At 53.4% G+C, this 22,865-nt stretch overlaps 3 protein-coding genes and 1 long non-coding RNA gene across 6 annotated transcripts; 3 read left to right on the top strand and 1 right to left on the bottom strand.

Annotated features, from left to right (window-relative positions):
- Window positions 1–87: 87 nt before the first annotated feature.
- On the top strand, window positions 88–3,701 carry Hoxa11 (homeobox A11). Its single transcript, XM_004839503.3, has 2 exons — window positions 88–814; window positions 2,208–3,701. The coding sequence occupies exons 1-2, from the start codon at window positions 88–90 to the stop codon at window positions 2,438–2,440; spliced, it is 960 nt and encodes a 319-aa protein (XP_004839560.1). The 3' UTR covers window positions 2,441–3,701.
- A 1,635-nt stretch (window positions 3,702–5,336) lies between these two features.
- Window positions 5,337–14,719, top strand: Hoxa10 (homeobox A10). 2 transcript variants are annotated; one of them, XM_004839507.4, is made up of 2 exons: window positions 5,337–5,519; window positions 13,181–14,719. In XM_004839507.4, exons 1-2 carry the CDS (start codon window positions 5,510–5,512, stop codon window positions 13,453–13,455), a joined length of 285 nt encoding a protein of 94 aa, XP_004839564.1. In that variant the 5' UTR covers window positions 5,337–5,509; the 3' UTR covers window positions 13,456–14,719. The 2 variants fall into 2 exon arrangements, with proteins under 2 accessions (XP_004839564.1, XP_004839563.1); XM_004839506.4 differs by lacking the exon at window positions 5,337–5,519 and adding an exon at window positions 10,891–12,001.
- Window positions 5,380–22,865, top strand: Hoxa9 (homeobox A9). Of its 2 annotated transcripts, XM_087206609.1 has the most exons (3): window positions 5,380–5,519; window positions 20,369–20,458; window positions 21,489–22,865. In XM_087206609.1, exons 1-3 carry the CDS (start codon window positions 5,510–5,512, stop codon window positions 21,725–21,727), a joined length of 339 nt encoding a protein of 112 aa, XP_087062735.1. In that variant the 5' UTR covers window positions 5,380–5,509; the 3' UTR covers window positions 21,728–22,865. The 2 variants fall into 2 exon arrangements, with proteins under 2 accessions (XP_087062735.1, XP_004839561.1); XM_004839504.4 differs by lacking the exon at window positions 5,380–5,519 and having other exon boundaries at window positions 19,879–20,458.
- LOC147829220 (uncharacterized) lies at window positions 13,421–15,253 on the bottom strand. Its single transcript, XR_015449321.1, has 2 exons — window positions 14,726–15,253; window positions 13,421–14,041 (listed from the first exon to the last, which is right to left on the bottom strand). It is a non-coding gene; the product is annotated as an uncharacterized LOC147829220 (long non-coding RNA).

The following is a 22,865-nucleotide window of genomic DNA, read 5'->3' on the forward strand; positions in this document are numbered from 1 at the left end:
TTCTACTTCACGGATCCGCTTCAAAGAGGCAGCTGCAGTGGAGAATCATGTTAAGCTCGGCTACTGCGGAGAGCCCAAGGTAGCCCAATGATGGATTTTGATGAGCGTGGTCCCTGCTCCTCTAACATGTATTTGCCAAGTTGTACTTACTACGTCTCGGGTCCAGATTTCTCCAGCCTCCCTTCTTTTCTGCCCCAGACCCCGTCTTCGCGCCCAATGACATACTCCTACTCCTCCAACCTGCCCCAGGTCCAACCCGTGCGCGAAGTGACCTTCAGAGAGTACGCCATTGAGCCCGCCACTAAATGGCACCCCCGCGGCAATCTGGCCCACTGCTACTCCGCGGAGGAGCTCGTGCACAGAGACTGCCTGCAGGCGCCCAGCGCGGCCGGCGTGCCTGGCGACGTGCTGGCCAAGAGCTCGGCCAACGTCTACCACCACCCCACCCCCGCCGTCTCGTCCAATTTCTATAGCACCGTGGGCAGGAACGGCGTCCTGCCGCAGGCTTTCGACCAGTTTTTCGAGACGGCCTACGGCACCCCGGAAAACCTCGCCTCCTCCTCCGACTACCCCGGGGACAAGAGCGCCGCGGAGAAGGGGCCCCCGGCGGCCACGGCGACCTCCGCGGCGGCGGCCTCGGCGGCGGCGGCCACTGGCGCGCCGGCAACTTCAAGTTCGGACGGCGGCGGCGGCGGCGGCGGCGGCTGCAGGGAGGCGGCGGCGGCCGAGGAGAAGGAGCGGCGGCGGCGCCCCGAGAGCAGCAGCAGCCCCGAGTCGTCTTCCGGCCACACTGAGGACAAGGCCGGCGGCCCCAGTACGTATAAAGGCAGCGCCCAGCGCTTTATGAAAGGGGAGTTGGAAATCTAGCGCAGCACCGCTGTTAAATTTTTATATGCTGTTTTATAAGCATATAAGGTTTATGAAGGGCCTTTAGGTTTCCCCCAACAAAACTTTGTTATAAAAGGCGGGATCACGTGGCGAGTGCTGAAATTGGCCGTGAAATACCCACCGACCAAAGCATGCCTGAAAAAAAAAACCCAAAAAAACCCTCCCTTTTTCTCTTTTTTTCCCTTCTCAGCTCCCAAACCCGGCAGCTCGATCCCGCTCAGGGCCAGCTTCAGGCTGGGGAGCCGGAGGTGGGCGCCTGTAAATTCCCCTGCAAAGGGTTCAGGAGCCTTTGATAGCAAGGTAATCCGGAGATTTTTATAAAAGCCATGTGTTGCGCTGGGACTCCCTTCCCGGCTGGGATTCAAAGGCATCGCTGTTTAATGATGGAGCTAGAAGCGCATTTAACAGATAAGGTAGCCCGCTTAGCTCAAGCAATATATTAAAAGAAACAAATTAACCCAAAGTTGGCCTTTTTGTCGAAAGGAAGCCATTTTCCTCCAGCACGGTGGCAATTACGTGCCGCCTTCTGTCCAACTGCATGTTATTCACAATTGTTATTAAATCTGTCAAAAGCGAATTTTTTTTCTTTTTTTTTTTAAGGGGGGAGCAAGTAGAGCCTGTTTAAAGTTTCAGAAGCCCCCATTCCCTCCACCCTATCTAAAATAGCACCCCTGCCCTGCTAATGGCCCCCTGGCTGTGTGGTAGTGACTCTCAGCAAGGCCAGGCAAAGGGGAATTCTGCTGCCACCTCCCACCAAGAGGGAGCCGGGAGCCTGGCTGCGGGAGGCGAGAGTGAGTGGCTAGCGCTCAGGCTGACAAAGACCCGGCAGCAGCCTCAGATATAAATGAGAGCCAAGAGCCAAATCGTGGCCGCAACTGGGATAGACTGGGGCCAGGGACTGCCTTTCCTGCCTCGCCGTGGGAACAGGCAGCCCAGGTGCTGAAGGTGGAATGTCCCCAGGCGCTGTTTGTTTAGTCTGTCGGGGTGAGAGGGGGCCTGCAAGCCCACTTGGCTGCTTTCAAAGCGGTTTCGGCAGCACAAACTAGCCTGTTGCTGTGAGGAGACCTCCTTTCTGCTCAAGGGGCAGCAGGAGCACCTTCCCCAGGGGCCTGTCTGAGGAGCAGGCTTTTATCTAGGACTGAGCCTCCGGCTGCAGCTTGTCCCCAGCCGGCAGTAGGAGAGCAGGGGCCTGGAGAGACCTTGAGGGGGTTTGAGCTGGGCCTCCAGTCCCTGTGATCAGCTTTTTTCCTCATCTCCGGCCTCTGGGGTAGATTGCAGAACCCATGCCTGGCTCACCCCTTTCCTTTCCTCCTCTATAGGTGGGCAACGCACGCGAAAAAAGCGCTGCCCCTACACCAAGTACCAGATCCGAGAGCTGGAGCGGGAATTCTTCTTCAGCGTCTACATCAACAAAGAGAAGCGCCTGCAGCTGTCCCGCATGCTCAACCTCACTGACCGTCAAGTCAAAATCTGGTTTCAGAACAGAAGAATGAAGGAAAAAAAAATTAACAGAGACCGTTTACAGTACTACTCAGCTAACCCGCTTCTCTAAGGCTCCAGCCAGCTGGAATTGGGTGGGGGGCTCCATACATGTGAAATAATATGCAAATTTTGCCCTTGACAAGGTCAAGCCACATGGTGACTTTTGAAAAAAGGAGGTGTGCAAGAGAGGAAGGCTACATGGAGATAGCCCAAAGGGAGAGGACCTGGGACTCTCTTGGTTAAGATCTCAATGGTTAAGGTTGCTAATAATTGGATTCTGAGCGTTGTGCATCAGCTAGAGTGAATGGTTTGGGATGCCTGGTGGTTCACTCTTGGAGCCCAAGGCACTTCAGGCTGGGTGTGGTCTCCTAGGGGACTAGGCCCTCTGCCAGGGCCTCTGGAGGCCAACCCCCCTCCAGGACCCTCCCCACAGAGCCTGGCCACCCTAGGACTCCTAAGTCAAGAAGCTGTATGCTCTCCAAGCCCAGTTTACCTGGAGACAGGGGCAGAAGGAAAGGTGAGGATTCCTAAATGCCCAGAACGGGGTACTTTTTGAAGCGAGTGTGAAAGGCAGCTGGACTAAGGGGTGGCTGTAAGGTGGGGGAAAGGCTGCAGATCCTGGAGGGAAAAGAAATTTATCCAGAGGGCATGCATGTCTTCCACCCCTCCTAACAACCCTCCACAGTGACCCAGGTCTGAGCTCCTAGCAGCCACTTCCTGCACCCCACCTGGATTTTCTTCCTTCCAATAGGGTCTTCATCCCAACCTGCCACTCAGGCCCAAAGCCTGGCTGCAGATAGGACTGTTTCCTGAGGTTGAAGGCATTGAAAAGCCCAGAGGCTGCACCCAGGCCGCTGGCCCCTCGATCTCTGCAGGAAATGCCTGTGGAGTGCAGCAGTTTGGCAAAGTCTCCACCACATTAATGAAGCTTGGATTTTTGCTCAATGTTGGGCAGTGGGCCTGGCCAGCGGGTCCTCAACTATGGCTATGAGGGGCTGGAGTCCCCCAGTTCCCCGGTTCTGGCTCCACACTCTGCCACCATTGACTCAGAACTGAGCTTGGAAGCTTTCCTGGACCTTCCAAGAGCCCAAGAGTGATTTGGAATTATTTTAAAAGATAAATATTATATTATATATATATATATTTCCCTGAAGGAACCAAAGTGAATTTTAAAAAGATGCAATGTGGGGGGGGGTGATGAAAATATTTAAAGGCTCTATCTGTTTACAGTGGTCCACGGTTAAACTCGCTCACTGCTAAGAATATTTGAATGTACGCTTCATACAGGGATGGTGTTCAAAAGACTTGTAAATAAAGGAACCATAACCTAATTTGTTTGAATACTTTTTTGCCATTAGTTGATTTCCTTTGGGGTGTTGGAGGGGATGGGAAGAGGGTTGAGAATGGTCTTTTTAATCCTTGCCACATTCGGAAATAGTTAGAGGGGAAGCTTGGAGGCAGTTCAACCCGCCAGAACCTGGGGACCTCATTTGGGAAAACTAGGCACCATCTCCTTGAATCTCTTCTGCCTCCCAGTGTGAAGAAAGGTCTGGTGGCTCTGCGTGTCATGGAAGTGTTGGCCTGTCCCCGGTTCTTACCCACCTTGTGTGTTCTATACAAGAGACAGGGCACAAGGAAAATAAAGACAGTGGAAACTTGAGTATTGGGTCCTGGTGTGACATTCCTCTCCCTGCTTGCCTTTTACTGCCAAATGTCTCCCCTCCCCACATCCTTTTACTAGCAAAGAGGCAAGTTACCAGGCCCCTGAGGAGTGAGGCAGTGACTGACTCAGGATTTAGTGACAACAGAGGCCAAGCTTAAGCCAAATTGGTTGGCCATGTTTTTGTGGAAAGTAGAGTCCAGGGGGTGGCATGCCTCAGGGCCTAGAATGTGGGACTTCATCCTGTCCCACTAACCTTAGCCCTGCAGAAGGCCTTGGGGCCTGAGGTGGCCAGAGTCTGACCCCAAACTGCCCTTGCTCACCTCTGGACTGGGAGGCCTGAGTAGAACCCTTCCGGGGTGCCCTGTGGATCCCTTCAGCAAAGGGGGATCTATCTGGGTACCAAGGCAGAGCAGATCTTCAGGATCCTCTAAGTGGCTTTCTCCTCAGCTCCCAGCTGAGGCAGCATTTTGCCTTGGGGGAAAGAAAGATGCCGGTTTCCTCTTTGTTTGCTGCCTTTGAACTTCTGCCTTAAATTTGGACATCACCCATAACCTTGAGGGGCAGGGCGGAAAGGACAGAGCCTTTTGTTTTTTGTTGCCCACCCCACCCTCTCTCCAGCCACCCAGGCAGGCCCAGAGCAACAGAGAGGGTCGCATTTGAAGAGAGGCCCCAGACCCCTGCTCTGTTTATTTGTTTGTGTGTTTGTCTAACTGGTGCGACAGGGGAAACCGAGCTGAAAGGGGAGCGAGACGACCCCAGATGAATGTCTAGTGTGATAGACACACAGAAACGCACAGGAGCCCTCCTGGGGGGCCGGGAGGGGGCGGGCAGGGAAGCCCAGGTTTAAGGAAAGACTTCCTTTGGGATGGTTAAAGATTAACCAAACTCTCTCAAGTTGCTAGAGAGAGTCCAGCCAGGAGAACTGCTCTCCGACGGGCGGCGGGCGGGCGCGGGTTTGATTTCTGAGCCCTATAAAAGCCCGTCCTCAGATGGCTGTGACAATGTGGTCGTAAACCCGTCCAGTGCGGGCCAATTTGCATATTTGGAATGCGCCGCTATAAACCCGGCTGGGGTTTTGCAGCAATTTCTTGGATGTAAAAATGAGATCTCAATAGCAGCGGGCTGGGTACATTCTCTCCCTCTCTCCCTACCCGGACACGGCTTCCTTCTCTCGGCTCCAGGCTGGAACTCCGGCCCGGCCTAGGCGCGCAGCCGCCACGAGGTGGCGCACTTCCGATCAATGTCAAAGCCGCCGGGGAGCCGGGAACCCCAGCGTGATTCTTGGCCTTTGTTCGCTTCTGATACTAAGAGCTGCACGGTACATTGTTTCACTTGTCCCGCTCCCCTTCGTATCAAAAAGGGGGAGCTCACGCTCAAGAAGTAGTTGGTGTTGTAATTTAAAGCAGCTCGCCTTCGCTGGCCTCGCGGGCGTCGCGGAGTGGAGAAGCCAGCTGCCCCTTGGCAGTGATTTCGGGAATGTGTCAAGGTAAGAGGCCGCAAGTTTAGCAGTTTTACCGTGGTAGGGGTTGAGGGGGTAGCCGATGTCTAAGCAGGGGTCGAGGACGTACCTGGGCTTGTGGGGAGACGCGGTAGGAGTCTTCCCCGTGCCCCCCCCCCCGCCCATCTTTCCCGAAGGTTGGAAAGCAGAGGGAGGCCTGGGTCGAAAGTTGTGGACTTCAGCTGCTTGTGCCGGCATTTCACCCAAGGCGACCGTTGTATTTTGTGGAAATACTTAAAATAGACTGCGCTGGGGGAGGCATCCAGGCGACAGCGTTCCAGCTGTGCTGGGATCGGAGGTAGTGGGGAGAGAAAGGTAGCAGGAAAGAGAAGTGGCAGGACTGGAAGAAAAAAGAAAGTTTCTCCTCAAAACAATGGGGTGGTCGGCACGCGTGGCCCGCCGGAGCGGAGCGGGCTGATTGCCAGGGGCAGGCAGCGGGAGCTCGCTGGTTTCCTAATAGGTGCGAATCCAGGTCTGCCCGGCAGCCTAGGAGAAACCTTTGTTCCCAAAAAAGGCCAATTGGGAGAAGTCGCATTTGATTTTTGAGGCTGCCAGAGAAGCCTTCGTATGGCCCATTTGCAATGTGCCGTTGTAAACCGGGCTGGGTTTTGCCGAAATTTCCTAGATGTGAAAGTGACATCTTTTGCATATTTTGCAGACACTCAAAATTGTATTGGTACCTAGCTATACATTTTCAAAGGCAGGATGAGGGATAAAGTCCGATCAAGCAGTCATATCTTCAGGATTGTAATTTTTTTAAAGTTTTAAATGATCAAAATGCCAACAATTTGGAAGCCAGATTAAAATTCTGTCTCCCGGGTTTAAAAAAATTTTCAATATCTTTTCATTAGTTTCTTGAATTAGTTATTTTCTTTTCCCAAATATATAGTATATGAGTAAAGGGAATCTCAAAGAAAGTAAGTGCTGCCTCTGTGTGCACACATGTATAAATTTTGCTTATCAGAATCACCAGTCTTTGTTGAGCCTGGGCTACCAAACTATGCCAGCAAAGGGCAACCGTAGGAAGGAATGAGCACCCACACCAAGAGCTGCTCCCTGTAATCCCAGAGTCGCCTCCAGCTTCAAGGCCGGAAGCTGTTTGTTATGGACAAAACTAAGAATATTACAATTCAAAGGTTGTGTAAAAAGGCCCAACACTCACCGCCCCCCCAAGGGGAGCAGGGATAACTCAATGATTGGATTCAGAAAAATTTAAAAGCTTGGTTAAGAATAGATTGTACCAGGCCGGGGATTTAGCTCAGTGGTTCTGCTGCCTGCCTCACAAGCGCAAGGACCTGAGTTTGATCCCCGGTACCAAAAAAAAAAAAAAACCAACAAAAAAAGAACAGATTGTACCAGGGGGCTGAGGATTTAGCTCAGTGGTTCTGCTGCCTGCCTCACAAGCGGAAGGACCTGAGTTCGATCCCCGGTAATCCCCCCCCCAAAAAAAAGAAAGAAAAAAAGAATAGATTGTACCAGATCAGTTACAACCAGACACAACTATCCCCAGAACTGTTGACTTTCTCAAAGATGAACAGGAAAAGAACTGCATTATTTATGGAAAATCTTTCTAGTTATGTGTAAATTCATAAATCGGGAAAGCCCTGAATTTTTGTTAATGCCAGATATGAGGAGGCAACATTAATTTTTCCTCTATGAGGCCACAAAGCCCGACCCCACAGCCTGCTGGATAATTTGGAGCCCAGAAAGCTTTAAGAATGACCTCTAGTACATATTGCTTACTGGCTATCTCAATCTTGAAACCGTTTTGTTTGTTTGTTTGTTTTCTCTTGAAAAAACCACACACAACTTGTTTTTCATAGTAACAATTTATTTCATATCATTTGCAAGGGCCTGCTGAAAGAAGGGTTTGCTTCTAGTGAACTGCATAGTAATATTCCCCACACGGCTTGCTAGTTCTATAGGCCTGGCATTTACTTCAGCTCCATGGACTGGGTGTTATCAGAACCAGGTAGAAACAGGCAGTATTTATTGCCGAACAAAACATAGGCTCTGGCGGCAGTGTAATTACTGCATAAGCCTGGTTGAGGCCAGCAGGCACCGAGGGCTTTGGGTGAAAGGCATTCTGAGAGAGAGAAAAGAATTTAGTAGCTAGAAGGAAGGGTGAAAGGGAAAGAAGGCAAATGGGCAAGAGGAGAGGGAGTGGACAGAAGCTTACCAACGCTGCAGTTGAATCGTTGAATCACTTTTCTTCATCTCTTGGGGATGGGAAACCTTGGGAAAAGCCAAGGAGATCAATAAATGGACTATTTTACTGAGGAGGCTAACACCTCCTTTTTATAGTCTAGGCAGGCAGGAGCCTTGGGGCCATTCGGGATGCTGGGGGCTCCAGACCAACTGAGACAGCTGAGGAGGCTGTTTAACTTGAGCTTCTGCTGCATCATAGCCTCTCGTTTGAAACAGCCGTTGCAGGCCAGTGCTGCCTGAGCATACTGCAGGCTCTCAGCAAGTACTGGTGGGGGTGGGACAGTGATCTTGAGCCAGAGAAGTGTACACATTTTTTTTTAAGCAAGAAAGAGCACAAATTCAACATCCTTTTCGCTTTATTGCAAAGAATGGGAGAGTCATACTGCAAAAACACATCTGGCCCTCCACAAAGGTCAGTGAAGACCCAAGTGCCAATGCCACGGTCTGTGATGCTAGTAACAGGCCTTCCAGCTCCTCCACTCTTTAACATGGTTGGCCTTTAGTACCATGCTGACTCTTGTAACCTTGGATGGCACAGGCAGACTCCTGGATCCCAGTCAGCGGAGAGGTCTATTTGGCTGTCCTATTAAGTAAGGCCCCGGACAGAATGGGCCTGAAGTGGCCTGCATCAGGGTGCCCAGCTTGTCTTATCAGCCAAATTGGCAGGGCTCTTGAGTCCCAGGAGAGTCCCGGATGTTCTGAAGAGTTCAAGGAGAAGCCTTTGAGGGGTTAGTGAAGTCCTGGAAAATGATGGGTTGAATTGTGGGAATGCACAGATATGCATTTTTCACAGAATAAGTCAGAACTTGCCTTAGGTTTTCCAGCACTCTAAAAGGTTAAGAAAGACAGGTTTACATCATTTTCTTCCATTTTATTTTTGTAGCTTCCATCATCTCACACTTTCCAATGGCTGTGGGCCCTTCCCAAACTTCAGCCTGCAAAGTTGCTTTCTGCATTCCCAACAGGCAAGGCTGTAGACCCTAATGCTGGCCCAGTGGTCTGCTGGGGCCTCTTGCCCTGGAGGAACCTACCTTCCACGCTCTTGGGACTTACTTCCCATAGGACAGAGCTTTTCTGAGCGGTCTGGGCAGAGCTGAGGAGCAAATTGCCTTTCTCAGACCATCCCCAACTTTGTGGCATTTCCAGATGGCACTGTGGGACACAACAGTCCCAGCCAGTTCCATCCTCTGGTGAGCAGAATAGAGGCCCAGGCAGATTTCTACGCTGCGGCGTTCTGAAGCTTTTCAGTACTTGCTTTCCTTGGCCACTTAGAGCTAGCATGTGAGACTATGCCTTAGCCCTGTGCACAAGAGCTACCCAAAGAGTTAATGGTGTCTCTCCACAGACCAGAGTCTGCATTCCGCTGTGGCCACTTTAGCTTGACGACTCTGGCTGGAGAGAGCTGGCTCTGCTCTACTCTCCCTTTCTTTCTCCTCCCCTCTCTCTTCCCCCTCTGTATTTCTTTCTTTCTGTCCCTCAAATCTCTCGCTCCATTCCCTTTTTGCACTCTGATGTCCCCTCTGCAGACCCATTCACCACATCTGAGTGAGGTTGAAGTGGCTGAAGCACTGCACTAGTGATGGCTTGGCTTCCTGACCGAGGTGCTGCTTGAATCTCAGACAGAGCCTAGGCTCCACCTAGACTGCTCTCTCCTGTCCTCTTGGGTCCTCTCAGGACATCTTCCTCCTCTGGTTGGGTTCACTCTGGGAGGAACCAGAACACAACCACCCGGATGTAGGAGTCTTTCCCTGTCACAGGCAGAGGTTTGACTGCTGTACTTTCTGGACTCTTGTGGTCAGGAATTCCAGCTCCAACCAGAGCTTGCTGGGCAGGCAGGCCTGGGACATTCTGGAGACCCATATCCCACAGATCACGGGCAAGGCAGCAACCTCCTGGGCTTCACTGGATCCTGCCAGAAAAGGTCGCCTTTCCCAAGTCTTGTATGAGGCCCATACTTGGGGGCTAGTGCCCCAGGCTCCAGTTGGCTAAAGAAAGCGCCCCTGGGAAGGACCTGGTGTCTGCTGAGCAAAAGAGCCGGCTTCTGATCACTCTTAATAACAGGACCACAAGCCTAGCTCAGCTTCCAAGGGAATGGATTTCCTCATGGAGCCTTGTTACAATGCACACACCCTGCAAGCAAGGACTGCCCCAGCAGAGGGTATGGAAGGAAGGGGAAGAAGGGTGGGGACAGCAAGGCATGAGTGTGGTGACACTGGATTTTTTCCTAGCCTCCAGGATACAGAGAAATGCCAAGCCTAAAAGGAGAGGGGAGAAGAGTGAGTCAGAAGTGCCTGCTAGGTGTCTTCCTCCATTTCTCCCGCAGGTCTCCCCTATCCTAGGAGGCCACTGACCCTAGGGCTAATGTTTCACTTCCCTTAAAGGATTCCATCCTGGGGCCTCCTCAGAATAACGGAGCGGGTAGCATCTGAACCTGGCTCTGGACTCAAGCTTAAGGTGAAGAAAGCTTGTAGCCAAGGCTGCCAGTTGCCTCCTTCCCTTACCAGTGCCAACCTCCCCAGGTTCTTGGACAGAAAGTGTAGAGAGAGGTGAGGCAGGTGAACAAACTGGAGGAAAAAACCTGACTGGATCCACGATGGAGCAGGAGAGTGTTGGGCTCTGAGGGGCCAGGGATCAGCCACTGTATTTTGGAGAATGTTCTGTGTGAAATGTCAAAGTATGGCTGTGGCTGGCTACCAGTTCCCTTTGGGTTATGGAAACTCCCAGGGTCCTCCTAGCTTTAGGACCAGGCCTGCCACTTTTGGGAGCCAGATTTTGGAGATGGATCAGCTCCAGGTCCAGAGCTGAATTGGAAGAACGTGAGACCCCAGATAGGGCTCCCCTAAGTGGCCAAGGAGAGCCTGGATGAAGACTACTTCCGCATCTGGGATGGAGAGCACCCAAGGCAGGCTGGGGTGCGCACCATAAACACCCTACTTGTTAACGGCGTCGAGGGGCCCAAGGGCGCTTACAAAAGACCCTCGCAAGGGGCTCACCTCAGAGTAGGGGCGGGGCGGGCCCAAGGACCAGGCTCCCCACCAGCCACTGTGGAGCAGCCCACGTAGCTCCCGGCCTTTGGGCTAAGGTGTCACGCGTGCGTCTCCTGGTCCATCAATACAGATTACATATTTATATCAATCGCGGGCTCGGAAGGCGCCCTCGGAGAGCGGCCCCGCGCCTACGAAACCAAACTGGGAGTGGTCGCGCGGAAATTCTGGCTCGGGATTGGCTGCCGGCGCCCGCCGCGGTGCGGGGGGATTGCTAATCGTATTCAGCATGTTTTGCACAAGAAATGTCAGCCAGAAAGGGCTATCTGCTCCCTTCGCCAAATTATCCCACAACAATGTCATGCTCGGAGAGCCCCGCCGCGAACTCTTTTTTGGTCGACTCGCTCATCAGCTCGGGCAGAGGCGAGGCGGGTGGCGGTGGCGGTGGCGCAGGGGGCGGCGGCGGCGGTTACTACGCTCACGGCGGGATCTACCTGCCGCCCTCCACCGACCTGCCTTACGGGCTGCAGAGCTGCGGGCTCTTCCCCGCACTGGGCGGCAAGCGCAATGAGGCGGCGTCGCCGGGCGGCGGGGGCGGCAGCGGGGCCCTGGGGCCTGGGGCGCATGGCTACGCGCCCGCGCCCGTAGACCTGTGGCTGGACGCGCCCGGGTCCTGCCGGATGGAGCCGCCCGAGGGGCCACCGCCGCAGCAGCCCCAGCAGCCCCAGCAACAGCCGCCACCCCCGCCGCAACCGCCCCAGCCCCCGCCACAGGCCACCTCGTGCTCTTTCGCGCAGAACATCAAAGAAGAGAGCTCCTACTGCCTCTATGACTCGGCGGACAAATGCCCCAAAGGCTCGGCCGCGGCCGCAGACCTGGCCCCCTTCCCGCGGGGCCCGCCGCCCGACGGCTGCGCCCTGGGCGCCTCCAGCGGGGTGCCAGTGCCCGGCTACTTCCGCCTCTCGCAGGCCTACGGCACGGCCAAGGGCTACGGCAGTGGAGGCGGCGGCGGCGTGCAGCAGCTGGGCGCCAGCCCATTCCCCTCGCAGCCCCCCGGGCGCGGCTTCGACCCGCCGCCTGCACTCGCCTCCGGCTCGGCCGATGCGACTCGGAAGGAGCGAGCCCTGGATTCTCCGCCGCCCGCCACGCTTGTTTGCGGCGGCGGCGGCGGGGGCTCGCAGGGCGACGAGGAGGCGCACGCGTCATCCTCGGCGGCGGAGGAGCTCTCCCCGGCCCCTTCCGAGAGCAGCAAAGCCTCGCCGGAGAAGGACTCCCTGGGTAAGCAGGATGCGCCAGAGGGCTCAGTCAGGCGGGCACACAGGCAGAACCAGGCAAAGGAAGGAGTCGAGAACCAGGAGCCTGCGCAACAGCCGGCCGGCCTTGGCCCAAGCTGCAGGCAGGCTGACCTTATGAACTTGGTTTTTAATATTTGGGCGTGGGGACGCAGTAAAAATTCATGTCCGGCTTAGCGCCCCACACCAAGACGTCCTCAACGCTGGCCCCAGCTCACTGACTCGAGGCGACGACACCAGCGAGCAGCACCCCTCCTGTGCATGCTCTTCCTTGTGGCACGGAGCACCCCAAGCCAGCCGTGGTCCCGGCCCAGCCTGCACGGCGCGGCCCACGCGGGGGGAGGGGTAGGGAGGGAAAGTGGCTCGCCCGCAGATAGCGCGGATGTTTGTAAGGCATCCAAAATAAGCAGCCGCCAGCGCCAATAAATAAGCCCATTAACCGGCGAAGTTCGAGTTTACGATCCCCCGTGCCTTTTTCAAAGTTGCCGGAGGGGCGGGAACCCTTGTTGGAGAAGAAGAAAAAGCAAATCCGGCCCGGACGCCGGGGGCCCTGAGCTGAAAGCCAGAGAGGGGCCATTTCGTTTTCCCTGGAACTCGGAATCACCCAGCTGCACACCCCTAGCTCTTGGAGAGATGCGCGGGAGGTCCCCAGAACCCAGAATCAGTTTTTCTATGCATTCCCCGAAAGCTCTTCTCCTTCTCCTCGTCAGGTCTGAGGTAACCAGGGGGCTGGGAGGAGATAGCTGAGTTGCTGGCTTCCCATCCAAGTAAGCAACCCTCACCCCTCAGCCTAGGAGGTGCAGGAAGTGCTTGTCTGCCATAGGGCAAGATGCAAAGAAAGGCGTTAAGTTCAAGATGTACAGCCTCCCCTGCCAGGCCTTTCATTCTACAAGCGTCCCTGCAGCTTTGGGCTAAAGCAGGTGTTTGAGGCAAGGAAAATGGAGAAAAATATAAATTAGGAGGGTGGGTGTAAATCGGAGGCCCACTAGATTGTGTGGTTTTGCCAGGAGATTTGGAGGAATGGCTTGTTCTCCGCACCCCAAACAAGGGCTCTCTGTGTGTGACTTGGGCCATGCCTCTTCTGGGAAAGGCATCCCGAATTCACCCCGCGCGGAGCCCGCATGGCCTCGACTTAACCTTCCCCCCGTATTCTCTTAAACGCCAGGCAATTCCAAAGGCGAAAACGCAGCCAACTGGCTCACGGCAAAGAGCGGCCGGAAGAAGCGCTGCCCGTACACGAAGCACCAGACGCTGGAGCTGGAGAAGGAGTTTCTGTTCAACATGTACCTTACTCGAGAGCGGCGCCTAGAGATCAGTCGCAGCGTCCACCTCACGGACAGACAAGTGAAAATCTGGTTTCAGAACCGCAGGATGAAACTGAAGAAAATGAACCGAGAAAACCGGATCCGAGAGCTCACAGCCAACTTTAATTTTTCCTGATGAAGCTCCAGGCGACGCCGTTTTTTCTGCCTCCTGAGCGCCGGTCCCCTCCCTCCTTCGTCAGCCTCTGCCCTGAACTCACACCTGTGCCGGAGCCCTGTGCCTCCCTCCCACACTCGCCATCTCCCGGGCAGTTACATCTGTGCAGGGCTGGTTTGTTCTGACTTTTTGTTTGTCTGTTTGCTTGGTGCTGGTTTACTTGTTTTCTGGGGGAAAAAGCCATATCGCGCTATAATTCTATAGAGGTAGATACTGTCCTAAGTGTCAAGTCCTGAATGGACTGGGTTTGCTGTCTCCGGATCTCACTGCTTGAAATGGCCCTGTCCTCCTCTAGGAGCTGGTTTCCTGCCCAGCCCTGGGCAAACCTAGCCAGAAGGCTGAGATCCCATTGTCGGTGCGGAGGTGTCTGGCCTGAGGTCAGTGGTGCAAGGAGCCACACCAGGCATGCCTGCCTGGAGTGCTGGGCTGTGTTTAATCAGGGGATACAGGCCCCTGGGCTTCTTTTTTTCTTTCTTCCTTTCTTCCTTGGCCAGGAGAAGGGCATGCAGGCATGGATATGCAGGTTGGCACTAGGGCTTGACTTCGGCTGATTAAAAAATTGAGAAAGAGTCAGATTAATTTTTCCTTCCTCTGTAAGATATCCCAGCTTTATAAGAAAAAGGAAAAAAATAATGACCAAGAGAAGGAAACTTCTCTTCCAGTTTGTGTAAGGTCTTGTGTTGCCTGACTGAAATGTTTCATTTACCTCTGAACTTCCATATTCTTCTGGCTGTTGATAAATAATGTAGTTTTGTTTATACACGTGGAATTGGTGAAATTTTGTCATTAAAATCGTTACCACTGGTAACACTCGAAAAGCACATCACAATTCTCCCTATATTGTGGAGTTTTTTAAATTCACTTTTTTGGGGGGCTTTCTGAAACTCATGAAAGCCTAGGATGGCTGGGGCAAACAGAATAAACTAGAGAAGGGAGACATTGTTTGAATTTCCTTTATACTGTGAAGTAACATGCATAAAAGGGTCAAACCTGTAGGTGCAGAAAAAGAAAAAACTATAAATACAAATCTGTATAAATGTCTATTATTATGAAAAATTGCCAATCTTGTTTTAAGCAAATGCATTCTATCGTTATTATAAATGTTAGTGCTAGCTCGATTCTAATCTTAAATCAGAATAAATTAATATTGTATTGCTGCTGTGCGTGGAAAAAAGACGATGTTTATGTTCTTATAGAATAAAAGCTGTGGAATGAAGCTTTTTAATTTTACCTCTTTTTTGGCTTCTTATCTTCACTTTCCACTTTATCCCGTCGACCACTTTTACAACAGGAGTACTAGCCTGAGCCCCCTGCAATTACTTTAGGCATCTATTTAAATATTACCTAGACGGTCGTAATTTGTCTGGGCCCTATAGCCTGGTGCCCTAAGGTTTGTCGGCTTTTGTTCAGTTTTATGACTTGCTAGTATATCTGGATTGTGGCTGTCTTGGACTAGTGGTTTCAGTTGAGAGGGGAGCTGCACAGATAGAGGAAGCTAAACAGGATTTCTTTCTGAAGCCTCAGAGAGGCTCTCAGAGGCCAGTTATTTTGCGGGTGCCCAGGTCCTAGATGACAGCCTAAATCCTGGGAGCAGGCCGGCCCACACCGCATCACTAGTGCCTTGGGGAGCGGTTAGGTGGATCCGGGCTGGGGTGCCCAGATCCGCTGGGGCCGCCCCCTCCCCCAGCACGGCCTCCCCCACCTGGCTGCCCTCGGCGGGCGACGCGTTTCCTGCTCGGCGGAGGTGGGGGGGAGCGCCGCTCGGGGGAGGGGGCGCTGGAGCGCGCGCCTCTGCCGGCGGGAGGCGAGGAGCGGGAGAGAGGGGAGCGAGCGGCCACGGGGAGCGAGCGCGGGAGGCCGCGGCCAGATACAGAGCCCGGCGAAGTCCCTGGCGCTTTTGAGTCTCCCAAGGCCGCCTCCGCTCCGCACGGGTTTGCTAGATCGCTGCGAGGTCCTGGGAACCGCACGCTGCTAGTTCTCTGCCCTCTTCTCGCGTACTCCCCTCTTCCTTTTTCCTCTTTTGCCTTCCTTCCTTCTCTCCTGCTCTCTCGCTCTCCTAGGCTTACCTTCCTGGGGGCCCGTGGCTTCTCCTCTCCTGACGGGCTTTCGGAGGCCTGGGCCATTTGGTGGCAGCGGCGGGCGCAGGTTGCCAGGGGGCAGGGCAGGGCACGATCTCAGGGTTCTTTCCTTGGCGGCGACCGTGGCGGCAGCAGTGGCGGCGGCGGCGGGCGAGGCAGCCCCGCGCGGGCAGCACCAGAACTGGTCGGTGATTTAGGTAGTTTCCTGTTGTTGGGATCCACCTTTCTCTCGACAGCACGACACTGCCTTCATTACTTCAGTTGAAATCGTCTCCAGGTACCTGTGCGCGCGGGGGCCGGGCCGGGCGGGGCATCAAGGAACTGGTCTTGCCAGGCCCGCGGTGGCAACCTCGGCTCTCCCTACGCAGGACGCTCTCAGCACCGTGTCAGCCAGCTGGCCTCCCCCCCTCTCCCACGGAGCTCGGTGCAGGTACCGTCAGGTTAACGGCTCCTCCGCAGACGCCGGGGGCGTGGTAAGAATTCTGCGCCCCGGGCCATTCAAGGTCAGGGGCGCTAGCTCCCATCAGGAGCTTCCCTACTGTAGCCCTGCGCCTGGCCGGCGTCCCCGCCATTCTCCTGCAGGGCTGGAACAAACACACACACCGATTTGGGGTGTGAGTTCAGGATAGACCCCTTTCCCTGTGGAGACCCGGGCCTTGATAGGAGGGACAGGGCAGGCAGGGACTGGGATCCTGGCCTCGTCACCCTTCTCTCTGCAAGGGTGCCCTCTGCTCCTGGGAATCTCCTCTGTCTCTTTTCTTCCCTCCTTCTTTCCTCTTTTATCCTTTCTTTCTTTGCCCCTTCCTTCTTTCTTTGCTTCCTTTTTTCTGTTTTTCTTTCATCTTTTGTCTCTGTCCCGATTGATTCTCTTTTTAGATCTCCTTCCCCCCTTTCCAGATCATCCTATTGGAAGGGGAAGAGGCTGGCACAGAGAAAGGCAGATGGTCTCCTTTTCCTCCTCGCCCTTAAGTTAAAGTCTGAGTCTGCCTGTGAAGAGTCTGCGTGGGGCGGCTGTCCAGGACGGTGGGGTTTGGCTTGCAGTGTCTCTGTGCAGACAAGGCCTCGGTTACGATCACGACCGGATGGCGGCAGCCTTGCGTCCCTTCTCCGCGGGTCGCTTGCGGCTGCCTGGGAGACGGGATTAGGGGGCACGGTGGTGTCTTTGTGTGCCCACACTGAGGGCAGGGGGACCTTTGTCAGCCTACTGGAAACAAGGTCGGAGGCCCAGCCAGGCTCTGTGGGGCGGGCCTGGCTACTCAGGGAGCTCCTCCTGGAAGCTCCTTGCGTGCTCTGCCAGGCCTGCCAGTCCTTACTTGGGTTTTGTTCACAACGAAGGAGCCTTGATAAGGCCAAGCTTGACTGTGTGCTTGGCAGTGGCATCAGGTTCCAGCGTGTTGGATATGGCCCTCTTGTACAGCTGTGTGCTGCAGAAAGGGACCTTTCCAAGAGCCAGTATTTCAAAAAGGTGAAGGAAACTCTAAATTCCAGAGTCACTGGGATGCAAGTTTGAGTCCTAGTTCTAAGTTGCAGTCTACTGATGGAAGCCAGCCTGACTATTCTCAAATACCAAAAACTGAAAACAAACTATCTGTCCCTTCCCCCAACATACACATAGACTTGCCTTCAGACCTTTGCCCGAAGAGCTGTGCTTCCCTTCCCAGCTCAGGCTGGGGGCTGGGAATTGTTTTCGTTGCTCAGCCCGCCAACCTGTTATCTGAAAGTCCGGCACACCCGGTTCCCTCGGACTCTTCTCTGCCATTTTCCGGACCAGAGTATTGAGTTTATTTTAGAGATCAAAGTTTTGAGAAAACTCTCAGTGGAGAAGGGGTGGCTTGCAATTACATCCATTTATTATTTCTTTATGCATGTACAATCCTTTTCACTTTCAAAATAAAAGCAGGCACAAAAGTCTGAATATTCTGGCTCCAAATCTCTTGGTTCCAGAGGGACGATATTTGGATTGGTGAATTTTCTCTGCTTCTACATAACAATAACAGCTGCTGAACACTCAATGCCTGTTAATTATTTAACAATATTCCTATTTTATTTGGGGGCTAGCGCTATTTAAAGGGACAGCCTTTGTATTTTAAAAAAATACTAAAAATAAGTTGTGTCTTCTCTGGGTACAAAAAGTGGAACAAGCAGCCAGACATGGTTGGCCTGCTGTTTACAGACAATTACAATTAAGAGCGAAGTGTTCTTCCAGAGTTTATTTTTAAAATGAAAATCTCAGAGTCCCTGTGGATTGCCGGGACACCTTGGGCTTCGGTGGGGGTGGGGATGACGCTGAGGAATTTACTGGGAAAGAAAAATATTAGGGGGGAGGGGGGCTGAAGCTGCCAGGACAGGCCACGTCGGAGTTCATTGTGTCGGCCACTTTCCTCGGCGCCCGCCCGCCGCGCGGCGCACAGGCGGAGGAAGGAGCTCCGGACAGTATCGGAGTAGCTATGCAGCCTCTCTCGGGGTAGAGACTAACATTTTGGGGTCGCCGCCGCCGCCTAGAATAGGAATATTCCAGGATGTTTGGAAGGAGGGATTATTTAAGCTATTGGTGAGAATGAAGGCAAAAGGAGAGAGAGAGATGGAAATGACTGAGGCCGCTGGCCTTGCAGCCAGGAAAGTGGACTAATGAGAAACACACCCTTGCAGGCACAGTATTCACACGTGAATTTAATTACCCCGTTTCTAGGGCTTGGGGCTTTCTTTTCGGAATTGGGGTGGGTTTTCCCCCCCTTCCAATTAACAAAAATGGCTGCAGTTTTTTCATTTGCTCTTTCTCCCAGGGACTAAGGGATGAGAAATAACCACCCCAATTTGGCCAGGCCAAGCATGGGATTAAAGTCAATGGCCCCTGCTCCTCCCCGTTTTAATTTCTAGCCCTGGACTTGAGCAGCCACCACCTCGTTTTGGGCCTTGTAACTCTGTGAGTTACTCGGTTCCCTGCATAACCAAGGCATGCCCTGGGCAAACGGTGATCCAAGGATCCCTGCAGGGCTCACCCTGGGCCCTGGGCTGGCAGCTCCAGTGCAGGCTTCCCAGCCACTGGAACCACAGGCTCTCTTAGGCAGGGCTGCTTTTTAGCAAGCAGAATTCGCCTTCCGCTGATGCAGCCTGGAGGGTTTTTTGTATTGTTTTACCAGCTTGGGTTCCAACAACCCGATGAGGCTTCCAGACTTCAGCATTAGGGTCTTCAAGGATGCATCACAGGGCTAGGTCGCTAAGCCGCCTCTGTCCGGGGATGGTGAATCCCAGCTGAGTAGGAGCAAGATGCGCCAGGCGAGACTGTGGGCCAGGACCGAGGGCATGGCACAACCAGATTCTCAAACCCTTCCCGCTGAAGGTATCTGGCTGCTCCCTCCGTTCCAGGTCCTCAGCGTTGCCCTCGCTTGAGAAACAAGGGCGACCTTCAGGCTTGTCTGGGTGCCCGGCTCTCTAGCACCGCAGGATCTGGGGCCCATACTAGGTGGTACCCCCTCGGTGACCAGTCCACCCGGTGCCCTGGCAAGAATGGTGGCTACTTTGGGACGGATATTGCGTTGAATTTGACTTTTCGTGGCCGGCGGGGGGGGGGGGCGGTGCATCTGCAGAGGACCACAGGAATTATTTACAGGGAGTTCGCCAACCAAACACAACAGTCTAATTTAACCTTTCCAAGTACTCATAAATTTTTACAGCTGGGAGCCACGGCAAAGGCAAACGAATCTGTTGGTCGTTCCCGACTTCCCACCAGCCTGTGTGGCTTCTGAAACAATAACTCCTTATGAAATATCATAAATATAGATTTAAATACAGTAGAGCGAGAATGCGATTTGGCTGCTTTTTTATGGCTTCAATTATTGTCTAATTTTATATGAGGGGCTCCGTTGGCCGCAGTCGCACGCGGGACCCGCGCCTTCCTGATGGCGTGATTAATTATGATATAAAATAGTCCGCTTAAGAAGTGTGTCTGGTGGGGAGCAGGGGAGCGTCCAGAGGCAAAGCCAAATTTGATCTTTTAATCTTCGTTGGCCACAATTAAAACAAACTCTATCGTGGAACGGCGCGATCCCTTTGCATAAAAACATATGGCTTGTGCTATAAAAATTATGACTGCAAAACACCGGGCCATTAATAGCGTGCGGAGTGATTTACGCGTTATTGTTCTGCTGGGCGGACACGTGACGCGCGCGGCCAATGGGGGCGCGGGCGCCGGCAACTTATTAGGTGACTGTACTTCCCCCCCTGGTGCCACCAAGTTGTTACATGAAATCTGCAGTTTCATAATTTCCTCGGGTCGGGCCGGGCCGGCCAGGCGCGGGGCACGACAATGGCCACCACCGGGACCTTGGGCAACTACTACGTGGACTCGTTCCTGCTGGGCGCAGACGCCGCGGATGAGCTGAGCGCCGGCCGCTACGCACCGGGGGCCCTGGGCCAGCCTCCTCGGCAGGCGGCGGCACTGGCCGAGCACCCTGACTTCAGCCCGTGCAGCTTCCAGTCCAAGGCGGCGGTGTTCGGCGCCTCGTGGAACCCGGTGCACGCGGCGAGCGCCAATGCCGTGCCCACCGCAGTGTATCACCACCATCACCACCACCCCTACGTGCACCCCCAGGCGCCCGTGGCGGCGGCGGCGCCGGACGGCAGGTACATGCGCTCCTGGCTGGAGCCCACGCCCGGTGCGCTCTCCTTCGCGGGCTTGCCCTCCAGCCGGCCTTATGGCATTAAACCTGAACCGCTGTCGGCCAGAAGGGGTGACTGTCACACGCTTGACACTCACACTTTGTCCCTGACTGACTATGCTTGTGGTTCTCCTCCAGTTGATAGAGAAAAACAACCCAACGAAGGCGCCTTTTCCGAAAACAATGCTGAGAATGAGAGCGGCGGAGACAAGCCCTCCATCGATCCCAGTAAGTGTCTTCTCCCTCCAAACCAGCCGCCGCCTCCACGCCGGCCACCCGGATCTGCCGGCCCACCAGCTTTCTCTGGAGCCTGCCTTCGTCCTCGCTGGGAGCCTCCTGAGCTGGGGCCGAGTGCGAGTAGTTGGTGTTTGGGACACTTCAGCTAGGGCCCCCAAAGCCGGAGAACGGTGCCGAACAGGCCTGCAGGACTGGGGGAAGGGGAGGAGGCTGCTGCAGCGAGAGGGGGCGGGGCGGGCGCTGCCGACTGAGCAGAGACCCGCTGCCCCTCTCCTCGGCTGCCCCGGCTCCGGACAGAGATACTTGGGGCCTTTCTTCGAAAGCATCACAGCGGAGTCCTTTGTGCGCCTAGATTGTTTTCCAGCCGAGGCTTCAACGTTAGCTGGGGCAACTGACCCGGGACACTGGGGGAGACGCCGCCGATTCCCTCCACTTCTTGCCTTCAGCCGGTGGTGTAAATCCTCCCCGAGTCGAGGCTCCCGGCGATCGGGCTGCGAGGGTACCCTTGCCAGATTATTCAAATAAGCTGGAGACCCGATCAAAGGACTCAGGGCACCCTGCCAGCCCGCTTAGCTCCCACGGCCTTCTAGGAAGGTCAAATTAGAAGTGGAGAGAGTAAAGGGAAAGCTGGGGAAAGGAAGACACAGCCAGAGAGAAAAGCAGTGCTAATCTTGCTACAGGAACCTAGGGCAGATTGGTTTCCCTCTGCTTGCCACAAAGGAGATGTGTTTACAAATCTCACTCTTCCCACAATGTGAAAAGAATGGGAAGAAGGACCGGAGGGGACAGAAAGACAGAGGAGGAGAAAGGGCAGGTTAGGGGTGTGGGGGGGTCACTGCGTGCAATTGTAAGTGACCGTCCATGCGTCTGTCTGCTAGGGTTCCATTGTGTCCAAGGCTGGGCTCCCTTCCCCAACCAATTGAATGGCAACTTGCATTGTGGTCGGAGACCCCAGCAGGCTCCCTCAAATCCAGCTAAGGTGCGTCTCCTCCTTCTAAACCCAGTGTCTCTCTCCCTGCAGATAACCCGGCAGCCAACTGGCTCCACGCGCGCTCCACTCGGAAGAAGCGCTGCCCCTATACCAAACACCAGACGCTGGAACTGGAGAAAGAGTTTCTGTTCAACATGTACCTCACCAGGGACCGCAGGTACGAGGTGGCCCGACTGCTCAACCTCACTGAGAGGCAGGTCAAGATCTGGTTCCAGAACCGGAGGATGAAAATGAAGAAAATCAACAAGGACAGAGCAAAAGACGAGTGATGCCATTCAGGTTCATTCCTAAAAGAGAGCAAGCTAGGGAGAAAAAGAAAGGACTGCCTGTCCCCTTCTCCCTTCTCTCACCACACTGTACCTCCGCCACCCACACAAAGCAGCTCTAAACCCCAGGCCTCATCTCCCCCCTGGCAAACCCTGCTCAGGCTGGCTCCTAGGTCTGGGGCTTTGATGGAGGAGGTATTGTAAGCTTTCCATTTTCTATAACTACAAAAAAAAAAACAAAAAAAGGGCATTAGCGCTGATGGCTGTGTGTGCTAGCTTGTATATATTTTTAAAAATCTACCTGTTCCTGACTTAAAAGAAAAAAAACTACCTTTTTATAATGCACAACTGTTGATGGCGGGCTGTATAGTTTTTAGTCTGTGTAGTTAATTTAATTTGCTCTTTGTGTGGCAGCGTGATCTGCTGAGATACTTGAACACTGTGTTTTATTGTGGTAATTATGTTTTGTGACTCAAACTTCTGTGCTGGGTGACGCACCCGTTGTGATTGTGAAAGCTAGAATTCAATTTGAACTCAGGTTGTTTATGAGGGGAAAAACAGTTGCATAGAGTATAGCTCTGTAGTGGGATACGTCTTCTGTATAACTAGGCTGTTAACCTATGATTGTAAACTAGCTGTAAGGATTTCCCAGTGAAATAAAATTTTTTAAAGGGAGAGGGGTTCTCCTGGATGCATAGGCTTATGATTTTTCCACTTTTGAAATGCAAGCATTTTAGTCTTTATGTGCTCTAGAGTCCTTTCTTGCCCATTGTATATATAATCTATATATTGAAGAAAAAGCTCATAATCAGAGAAGCTTGAATATTGTTTTTGCACCAGAGAAACAGTGAGAAAATTCGGAGCTATACATATGTGCAGAAGGTTACTACCTATGGTTTATGCTTAATTTTAATTGGGGGAAATGAACGCTTATTGTAATGGAGTCAATTTTATTGTTAATAAATTGTACACCACGAAACCGCCATTGGGCTACTGTAGATTTGTATTCTTGAATCTCGGGTTTCCATCTGGCTGAACATACACTGTATATTTTGCAATAGTTACCTCAAGGCCTACTGACCAAATTGTTGTGATGAGATATTTAACTTTTTGCCAAATAAAATATATTGATTCTTTTCTA

Source organism: Heterocephalus glaber, unplaced genomic scaffold (genome assembly GCF_053883595.1).
Source record: "Heterocephalus glaber isolate CG9 unplaced genomic scaffold, H.glaber_assembly_v1.0 deba00000676, whole genome shotgun sequence".
Taxonomy (NCBI): domain Eukaryota; kingdom Metazoa; phylum Chordata; class Mammalia; order Rodentia; family Bathyergidae; genus Heterocephalus; species Heterocephalus glaber.